At 39.8% G+C, this 11,420-nt stretch overlaps 1 protein-coding gene across 8 annotated transcripts in view; it reads right to left on the bottom strand.

The window, feature by feature from the left end:
* NHSL1 (NHS like 1) overlaps positions 1–10,327 on the bottom strand; it is a 170,372-nt gene extending 160,045 nt beyond the window's left edge. For all 8 annotated transcript variants that reach the window (XM_032769918.1, XM_075063983.1, XM_032769889.1 and 5 more), the window contains exon 1: positions 9,552–10,327. In XM_032769918.1, the coding sequence (XP_032625809.1) occupies positions 9,552–9,753 (202 nt within the window). In that variant the 5' untranslated portion in view covers positions 9,754–10,327. The remainder of the gene's footprint in view (positions 1–9,551) is intronic.
* Positions 10,328–11,420: the final 1,093 nt, after the last annotated feature.

An 11,420-nucleotide genomic window follows, 5' to 3' on the forward strand; every position in this document is an offset into this window, starting at 1 on the left:
AAACACAAGAGAGAGATTTAACACTTGTAATTTATTTTTATTTTTTTATTGCATTTGTATTTGACAATTTGCAGCATGATTTATCCTCGTCATACAAGACAATAAATTTGCATGCTACGGATCTGTAATCTGTAATTTTCATGCCATAATATACGAGCAATTAAAAAAAATTGTTTCTTCTAAGCTATAGAAACTCTAATTTTAAGAATATGAATTACTAACATAATAAATTGAAACTGTGACCAACACTGGGTAAGAGCCGTTTAAATAGTGTTACGCGTAGGTGACACCTTAGAATGTTAACCCTAGTCCTTCAGTTAAAGGTCCTTTCTCGCCTTTGCTCTCATGACATGAACACAGCATAGAGAGATCCAAAGACTGGCCAATGGCAATTTTCAAGGTGATAAAATAGCAGCAAGTGTCATCTCTTGTCAGCATGATCAATCGAAGATATGTTTTAATGAGCCTCACTTGAAACTGAGCTCACCGACTCACGATGTGACCACTGGCATCAGAAATCCTCAAAGCTAATCCCACACATTAGAAAAGTGTCCTTGCAGCTCTGCAAATGTATGGATGTCAACAAAACAGCACCCGAAGCCCCAGACCAAGCCTGGAACTCCAGGCAGCCACCTGAAGCTGCCTGCCCTAAATTGGCTCTGAGTGGGTGATGGTACTAGAGAAAAAACTTTAATAGAACAGATTGACAGATGATTTCAAAGGACAGTGATATAGTCCTACAGCCAATGTGCTTGCTTTTTTTTTTTTTCTTTTTTTTTTTTTTTAAGTCTGACCATTTCAGACCCCTCAAGAGATTCTGAAATTTCCAGTGTACTCTTCAAAAACAGGGTCACTGCACCAACATGTACCATCGCATTAAAAAACAGAAAAAATGGCTCATAAAAACCAGATGGGTTTCACCTCATCTAAACGAAAGAAGTTTAAATTATGGGGACAGGTTAAAAAAAAAAAAAAAAATCAGCCAACTCTCTTTTTAGCAGTGACATCCCTGCATGCACAATGGATGGTATCTCTCACATGTCCATTTTAATGGACAGTTGAACGGGATGTGTGTAAAATATTTAATGCCCAAAACTGTAAGATCAGAGTTAACAAAGTATCCTAATTCCCTCTGTCAATCAAAAGCAGCAGAGAATCCTGTGGCACCTTATAGACTAACAGACGTTTTGGAACATGAGCTTTCATGGGTGAATACCCACTTCGTCATTTACAGATCCAGACTAACACGGCTACCCATCTGATATCTGTTAATCAAGATTACAACAAAGCAGTTGTATGACCAAATAGACTGTCTGTCTTTTAAAGGATCTGTCCCAGCCCACACAGACTGAGGTCACTGCATCTTGTTATCATCTACACCCATTAGGAGAGATGCATCAATACTTATTTCTTGAAAACCTGATAAGATATTGTTGCATGGGCCCACAAACCAATGCCAGTTCAATCTGTTAATCTTTAATGTGTTGACTAAATTCTTATTGATTCTAGCCATGATTGTTTGCAGTTTTCCCCTTGAACAGTTCTCAGGAATGCAGGTCATGAGAATTGATAAAGAAAAACTAAACAAGAGAAAAATGGAACATGAACTGTGTGGGGAATGAAAAATAAAGAGAGCAGGATACTATGTGACTAAGGGCTTCTCTACATGGTATGTTAGTGCTCACCAGAGGGGTAATCATTCTAGTACATATGATCATGCTGTGCACTACCTGGCCCACGTGGACCCTGCTGGCACACACTGAAAGTTGCCTAGTACACATTAATGTAGCTCCATTTCAAATAGTACTATGTTAACACACAAAGGCACTTTTAGTGCATGCCCATAAGGTCCACACAGGCCACACATGGACAGAACATGCGAGTGAATGCTAGATCTGGGGCAGACTAATGCATCATGTATACAAGCCCTTAGCCTATTCTAGCTTTCTGATCAGATTTTTGCATATGCTTTATTATTAGGGCTGTCGAATAATCACAGTTAACTCACACGATTAACTAAAAAAATTAATCGTGATTAATCAGTTTTAATTGCACTGTTAAACAACAGAATACCAACTGAAATTTATTAACTATTTTTGGATGTTTTTCTACATTTTCAAATATATTGATTTCTATTATAACACAGAATACAAAGTGTTGTATTATATTATTTTTATTACAGATATTTGCACTGTAAAAATGATAAAGAAAAGAAATAGTATTTTTCAATTCACCTCATACAAGTACCATAATGCAATCTCTATCATGAAAGTGCAACTTACAAATGTAGGGATTTTCTTGTTACATAACTGCACTCAAACAAAACAGTATAAAATTTCAGAGCCTACAAGTCCACTCAGTCCTACTTCTTATTCAGTCAATTGCTAAGACAAACAAGTTTGTTTACATTTACGTGAGATAATGCTGCCGACTTATTTACAATGTCACCTGAAATTGAGAACAGGCATTCGCACGGCACTTTTGTAGCCGGCATTGCAACGTATTTACTTGCCAGATATGCTAAACATTCATATAGCCCTCCATGCTTCAGCCACCATTTCAGAGGACATGCTTCCATGCAACACTCATTAAAAAAAATAATGTATTAATTAAATTTTGACTGAACTTGTTGGGAGAGAATAGTATATCTCCTGCTCTGTTGTACCCACATTCTGCCATATATTGCATGTTATAGCAGTCTCAGATGATGACCCAGCATATGTTGCTCGTTTTAAGAACGCTTGCACTGCAGATTTGACAAAATGCAAAGAAGGTAACTGTCTGTTACAGCTATCCCCCTATTCCATTTTGTTTCTTACAGCTGTCCCCATACTCCATTTTGTTTTTGTTCTCCTGTGGCCTCCCCTCCCTGGCTGTTAAGTTGTTTACCAGGGCCACTGCCCTTCTCAAAGGGAGGGCCCCTTAAAGTTGTTTACCAAGAGCCATTGCCCTTCTCAAAGGGATGGCCACTTGTGCTAAGTGGGACCACTGCCATGTTCAAAGGGTTAGTCCTGTTATCACCTTGTTAAACCTGGGCTCGGTGTAGGGTAGGCAATGTCCAGAGCTGCAAGACCTATTGTGTTTTTAAGATCTTGGGCATGAGTCATAGGCCTCATGTGCTTTTGAGTCACCTACTGCACAGGACTCTGCCCAGACATGTCTCTGTGCTCACCTACAGTTTTTCCCTGCCCCCTCTCTTTCCCTGTGACAGAGGGAGCCTATCAAAAGTACTGGCGGGAAACTGCCTGAGTTTGCCTTTAAAAACAGACATTTTTAAAACTAAGATCAGAAAGGTTCCTGCATTGCTGCCTGGTCTGATCAGCCAGGGGTTCTGGGGGGTCCTTTCTCCGCTCTCGTTTTATTTTTGAGCGTACCCCCGTTTTTTGAAACCCCCCCATCGAAGAACGAATTGCTGCCTGAGAGATCTCCTGATTATTGAGACCGTACCTAGCCTTCTGATGATCTTGCTGCTTTTGCCTCTGCTGCTTCCTTTGGGGCTGGTAAGAATCCCTCTGTGAAACTCTCTGTACTTTTATTTTATTATTTTAGCTGCTGGCTCTGTCTCCCCAGCACACAGACTCAAGCTAAACCTTGGTCTGTGTCTTAAAACCTCTCCTAAACTCCGTAGCACTTTGCTGCTAGAAATAAGCCTGTGCTGCTGCTAAGCTGTGCCTTCCTGGACTGCCAGCTTGCAGCCCCCGCCACTCACTGCTGCTAAGGTGCGCCTATTAGAATTAGGTTCTTAGTCTAGATAAGTTGTAATTTCATTTTGCATAGCTGTGGTTAAGTTAGGTTTAGAGAATTGTTTGTATTGTGCTCTGTAAGTTAGGTTTAAAAAAATATTGTTGCATTGTGTTCTGTTACTTGCTAATTTGTGTAGTCTTGGTTAAGTTAGATCATAGATAAGATTTTGCTGTGTGCTGTATAATTGTGGTTAAGTCTGTCTTCCTGCTGCCCCCAAACCTCAATTGTATTACTAAAGTCTAGCATAAAACCCCATTGATTACCCTTTTTTTTCTCTCTAACACACCTCACATTTTACATTTACACTACTGTGACACATTTTACCCATAACTGTTAGTTGGCTATATGCTGCTGTGACACACCCTTTACATAGAAATTGTTAGCTACCTGTTACATTTATACTTCAGTGTTAATTGGTTACCAACTGTATTGTACCCCACTGTATTGTACCCCACTATTGAAACCCCCTATACTATTTGCTAAAAGAAACCCCTCCCCAATTGTCTACCTTAACAAACCCCATACCCCTCACTATTGAATTTTCCCTGTTTTTTGCATTTTCTTAATAAAGTTTATTTTGCACCCCACCTGTGTGGAAATTGCTCCCCAAGATCCCATATACCTGCTGGCAGGGACAGTAACAATGTGAGATTTCCAAAGATGTCTACAGCTAGGGTGACCAGATCTTCCAATTTTATAGGGACAGTCCCGATATTTGGGGCTGCGTCTTATATAGGCACATATTACCCCCACCCCCGGCCTGATTTTTCACACCTCCTCTCTGGTCACCCTAGCTACAGCACTCGACCCAAAGTTTAAGAATCTGAAGCGCCTTCCAAAATCTGAGTGAGACGAGGTGTGAAGCATGCTTTCAGAAGTCTTAAAAGAACAACACACTGATGCGAAAACTATAGAACCCGAACCACCGAAAAAGAAAATCAACCTTCTGCTGATGGCATCTGACTCAGATGATGAAAGTGAACATGAGTTGGTCTGCACTGCTTTGGATCATTATCGAGTAGAACCCATCATCAGCATGGATGCATGTCCTCTGGAATGGTGGCTGAAGCATGAAGGGACATATGAATCTTTAGCACATCGAGCACGTAAATATCTTGCAACGTCAGCTACAATAGTACCATGCAAACACCTGTTCTCACTTTCAGGTGACATTGTAAACAAAAAGCAGGCAGCATTATCTCCTGCAAATGTAAACAAATTTGTTTGTCTGAGTGACCGTCTGAGCAAGAAGTAGGACTGAGTAGACTTGTAAGCTCTACAGTTTTACATTGTTCTATTTTTGAACACAGGTTTCTTTATACATCATTCTACATTTGTAAGTTCAACTTTCATAATAAAGAGATTGCATTACAGTACTTGTATGAGGTGAATTGAAAATATTTATTTTGTTTTTTACAGTTCATTTGTAATAAAAATAAATATAAAGTGAGCACTGTGTTGTATTCTGTGTGGTAACTGAAATCAAAATATTTGAAAATATACAAAACATCCAAAAATATTTAAATAAATGATATTCTATTATAGTTTAACAGTGTGATAATAACGTGATTAATCGTGATTACTTTTTTTAATTGCTTGACAGCCTTACTTATTAACTGTGTATTCTGGTATCTTAATTTCCTGCCACTATTTATACAATGTCTGATAGGTAAAAATTCCAACACTATTTACAAAGGGACTTGATCCTGGTAGGTGCTGAGCACTCAGGCCCCATTCCAACAAAGGACTTAAGCCCTTGAAAAGCCTTCAATGCTCATGTGCTTAAAGTTAAGGATGTCATGTACTTTACTGGATGTGGGGCAGAATGTTCAATACTTGCAGGATCAAGCCCAGAAAGAATCGGTCACTAACCAATTCTTGACTAAACATCTCTGTTTCCATTCTTTGATGTATCCTCCATGATGGCGGAAGGAGCAGAAGATTGGAGCAGCTACATGTTACTGCTATACAAATAATAATAAAAAATATAAGCCAATTTTTTCTTTTGTTTTTGTCTAGGATTGATGAGAAGTGGGGATATGGCACATTCACCTACTCCCATTTCCTCTCTCACTTAAAACAAATTCACATAATGAACATCAATACGAAATTTCAGATTCCTGTAAATGAGGAGAAATATGGCGATAAAAGTATTCTGAGATGTCAGAACACCTTGAGATAATTACTGAGGAAAAGGCAAATTGCAGTGAGGCACAGCAATTATGAACAGCAAAGCAAGTATTTCATTAACTGTTTTTAAGATCTGTTTAGTAACAGATTTCCCATCTGATAAAGACACACCCTGGTGCTTCATGTACCAAAATACAAAAGCATCCTGTGCGGATATTCATATTGAATATTGAAACATCATTAGAATTTCTTTTTGATATAAACTAAATTCTTGATCGACTGACTTCAGTGTAAGTGAGTTTACCTGAATAACCAGCAAAGACTTATAGACTAACAGAGGTATTGGAGCATAAGCTTTCGTGGGTGAATACCCACTTCTTGCTTCCAATGAAGTGGGTATTCATCCACAAAAGCTCATGCTCCAATACCTCTGTTAGTCTATAAGGTACCTCAGGACTCTCTGCTGCTTTTCCAGATCCAGACTAACACGGCTACCCCTCTGATACTTACCTGAATAAGAACCTCAAGATTTCCTCCAAGTTAGTAAATTATTTTTTAATAAAGAAATACATAAATAGAAACAAAAAAAAGTAAACCTAGCAATCTCACTGCCTCCTATTATTGCATTTTCAGAAGTGCTGCTCCTAGATGACTGGAGCTGGCCAGTTAGCTGGTGGAGGGTCAGCAACACGTTGCCTTTTGTATGTCATCTAGCAGTGGTATGGGAATGCAACAAGAGCTGGGCAGCACAATAAAGTGGCAAAAGACTAGAAGGTTTAAAGACAGGGGAAAGAGTTACAGCTCAGAAGGAGAGATTAAATAAAGATGCTTTGCTCATTTACACCAGGCCTTTCACCGTTAACACTTTGTATACAGTTGGGCAAAGAGGAAGGGGGAGGGAGATCCTAGGAACTGATGTGCAAGATCATTTTGTCTAAGCAGGAGAGGTGGGTGAAGAATTATCCTGACAGCACTGAAGCTTTTTGTTTATGTACATACAATTTCAATTAAAAAATCAGGACATCCTTAGCAGAGTGAGTCAGACTATGCATTTTAAGCCCCTCCTTTTTCTCATCTACAATTTTGCTTTTCTCTGAAGTCATCTTATAACTTAGTGTCACAATCATGAAATCTGACACTTAAGACAGACACTGATGCCCATCCTAAGTTTTATTGCTACAAAGGTTGGCAACATATAATGTGCTGCTCCAATGGAGCGCAATAGTTTGAGAACATGAGCATCTGATCACGTTTTTATCTTTCAAAACAATAAACGAGACAATGGCACAAGAGTCAGGCATTATGGGTTATTCTCATGAGTGTGCGTGACTGACACCACTGGGTAGAATGTCTGTAGCAGACAGAATACAAACTCCTCTTAACCCCTAACTCAGGCAAAATGCACCTCAGTCCTGACCTGCAGCAGCATATAATTTCAATCTTTAGGCCTTTTCTCAGCAGACTGCCAAACAGATCAAATGGGGTAGAGCAAGTTATGATCTGAACAGATATCCATTAGGCAAACTAATATTACAAATTATTAAGACAAATTTGAGCCTTCCCTCTCTGTAGGAGAAGCGTAGGGCATGTCATCACTGCATAACCTATCCCTCCCCTGTTTCCTACTCAAAACCCACATACTGTAATCTCCCTTATGACAAAGGATGCAAGCTTTTATAGCTTGATGACCAATTTCAGAGGGAATCCTCCCCGCCCCCTGTACTCTATACAATGGACTTCTTTATTTTCAATAAATCAAGTGTACAGTAATGCTCCCAGCAAAATTAATACACTACTTTAACCCACTAACATCTTTTCCTTTCCCATCACAACCATGCCATCTGAAAACTTGTGAAAGAATTTCCAGCTTGTGCAAGAGAGTTACTGTAATAATGAACAGTGTACACTGAATTTTGTGACCAACAGTACATAACATCACAAAATGTAATAGAACTGACTTGAGCACAGCAGCCATCACTGTATGGTACAAACTTGTCAACAACTACAAAATAAAAATTAGGAGCCAATTGCAAAACGAAGATCCTTCTGAAACAGTTTTACAGTACACCTCTACCTCAATATAACGCTGTCCTTGGGAGCCAAAAAATCTTACCGCATTATAGGTGAAACTGTGTTATAGTGAATTTGCTTTGATCCAACGGAGTGCGCAGCCCCGCCCCCAAGGAGCACTGCTTTACTGCGTTATATCCAAATTCGTGTTGTATCAGGTGGCATTATATCGAGGTAGTGGTGTATTTAAATGGTTACACAGCAGCCTTCAAAAGAACAAATCAACATCCAGGTCCGCCTTCTTGGTACCACAGCACAATTGTATACACCCTTTTTAGTGTTCTTGCTGGGGAGGTTACATCCAAACCACGTACCAAAACCATATTTATTTCTGACTTGGAGTAAGACAGACTACGGTTCTGGTTGAACACACACTACTGCTGCCAAAAAGAAAGGGAAAATTCACTTGGAAGTGCAAGTGTCCTTCAAGTGCCTGCCTGCTCTTACAGAAGTCACCTTACAGCTTAAATCAGTCACCTTAGGCTTTCCATTAACAAACCTGTGTTGGCCATCCTCAACCAGCAACAGATAAATGACGATTCAACCGTTTATCAAGTAATCTTATCTGTATACCAGCCAATGACAAATGCACTGACAATAATAGTTCAGTCTGTCAACAGAGGTATGAGAGTTCTGAAATTCACTCTGCTATGTCATTAGTAGATACATGTGTGAGCAGATGACTTCCACATTCTGCTACAAACAGTTTGCACAGGTCAAAATTTAACTCCGTGCTGATGTTTAGATTTATTCACAAAAGGAACACTCAAGGCTTGGCTATTCCTGGGCTTCTTCTCAGTGGCCTGCTCAGTTCACACCCCACATACTCTCTCTCTCTTGGACTCCCACCTCCCTTTATTCGAGTGGGGTTATGAGCCACCTGTGAGAGCGTGTCTGCAAAACATGCTTAACATTTTCCAGCACGACTATCACCTGTTAACATATTGAGCGTGCCAGGAAAACACTACCAGCCTGTTAGAGAAACCGTGGTGCCATAATTGGGCACTGCTACTGTAGCAAAATAAAAGATCCTTTCAACGTCTGTCAAACCAGCAATCACTATTGAGGCCCAGTCACAAGCCTTGGCCCCATGTACTACGGAAATGTAAATATACAGAAACAAAATCTACTTAATACACCACGGAAATAAATGTTACATTCCCAGTCAAGGAAGTTCATGGCTTTTTCCACTTGGATTTCTATAAATTCCCATAGAAATGATGTGACCACACCAAGGACATTGCTACAAAATTGTGCTAAGATCAGGACAGTTCTGCCCTGCTTATTCAAACACATCATTAGGAGAGTCACACTGACTCCTCTTGGGGTGTCTACACTGCATCTGGGACGTGCAATTGCAGCACATGTAGGTATAGTTAGGCTAGCTTTGATGAAGTAATCTCGCTAAAAATAGCAGGGTCGGACCCAAAGGGAGAGATCATCCCTACTAAGTGACTAAGCTTAACAGCACCAGTGGGTATTACTAGTCATAAGAACCCAAACGTCAAAGAAAAGGAGCTTAAGAGACAACAGGGAGGGGGAAAAAACTAATAAAGAAATGGTACATAAGCAGAGAGACAATTCAATGTGGACAAAAACTGGGTCACCTTTTCTGTGTTGAGTTCTGTAGGTCCAGTTCTCATCATCCTCTTCTACTTGCCTACCTATTGATGAGAGCTCACCATCACTGCGAAACAATCTTTTTGTCTGCCTAGACAAGGAGGAGAAATTTATCCAGCTCACAGCATGCAAGAGGGAACCTGAATTTTGTTTGAGTCTGAAAGACCTTGAGGTGCATTCTTTTTTCATTTTCTTTAAAGCCAACTATTAGTACTCAACTTCAGAGAAGCCCTTTCTGGAGTTGCTCCTATCCCTCTCACGTTGGCTGTTGAAATGCTAATCTTGAAGTACAAGATATGTCCAGGTTTCTTCCAACTCATTCAGTCAAAACACTTGCTGCATTTAAACCAGCAGCAGTACGAAGCTGGGTCACCATGCCAGTGCAATTCTCCTGAGGCTGCTTTGCCTACAGCACTTTGTAAGCTCCAAATAAAACAAAAGACAGAAAAGCAACACAAGTGGCACCTTGCAGGAGTTTCAGAAAAACATATTAGGACTGTGTAGAAATACAGTACTAAAGTGCATGCTTTCTTCAGTCTCCACTCAGCATCCAAAACTGCAGCCCCACTCCTCTCCCTGACGTAATTTTCCAGGAGTGAGCCTGCAATCCAGTCGTCTGTTCTATCTCATCAGAAACAATACAGTGGGAAAACAGACACACAGATCAAACAAGTTGTCAGAGTATGATATAAATTAGAGTACTTATGTCTCTGCTCGTAAAAACAGTGCTGCCGCTCTAATTCCTAAGTCCATCCGTCCTGCTTTCCCTTAATGAAAAGCCTAGTGAGAGATCTCCAGGACGATTCTCCTAACAATAAAACAGACTGCGTGGCTATCGCTTAGGATTAGAGTGAAATATGATAGGCTCTCTCTCCGACAGGCATGGCCACAAAGGCAGCAAACTCCTCCTTTCCACAGCCAAGAGCTCCACGGCAATGAAAACTTCTGAACTCTGCACACACAAATAGGAACACTCAAGTGCAACTGTGCAGACTCAGGTAGGAGGGAATAAATTATTGATATCTATAATTGCACAAACATTTAATGTATAGAACGCAGGGTTTGCCAATAAACAAACTGATGTAAAAAAAGTCTGAGTTCAAAGTATGAAAACAAAAACTATACACTAGCAAGAGGTTTGTACTGAACAGGCTAACAACATAGGATTGGTGTGTGACTGCAGCTTTCGAATGCCTTTCACCCCAGTTGTTGCTACCTTCTCTTTTCATTACCAAAAGTAAAAACACTAAATCATCTCAACTAAATTTTTTCAAAAAGCCTGACATAACTGAAAGCATTACAGTGATGTTTCTGTTTATTGACCCTGCTGAAAGAAGAGAATGAGTCAGAGGGGATGGAAAGAAAGGATGACAGAGCCAGGTAAAAAAGGCAGAAAGGCAATAAACGTCGGTAATATCAAGTCCAGGCATCATGACACTATTTCCTGATTATTTGTGATACTGCAGATTGACAACACACTGAAATGAGTACAAATTTAAAACTAGAAATTGAAGATGCACCAAAACTCATGATATACTATGTAATATAACCCATCAAACAATATAATCCACACTGAGAGACTACCAGTATGGCATGTTAAAAGAAACCACCTATGGTATTAGTAGGTGTTTCTGCCTTATATTTAAATAATACTAATGAAAAACAAACGACTGCAAAAATAGATTATTTTTAGATGTCAAGTGTCTAGCGGTTGTTTTACATTTTTTAGGATTTACACTACAGTAGAACACACCAAGGTTTCCTCTGAACATGGATGCACTCCCACACACCTGTAAAATCTGCTAACACACACCCTTCAGAAACCATTATAAGAAAAGCTTCAGCTTTTCCGAAAG

The sequence above is a fragment of the Chelonoidis abingdonii genome, chromosome 3 (assembly GCF_003597395.2).
Source record: "Chelonoidis abingdonii isolate Lonesome George chromosome 3, CheloAbing_2.0, whole genome shotgun sequence".
Classification (NCBI taxonomy): domain Eukaryota; kingdom Metazoa; phylum Chordata; order Testudines; family Testudinidae; genus Chelonoidis; species Chelonoidis abingdonii.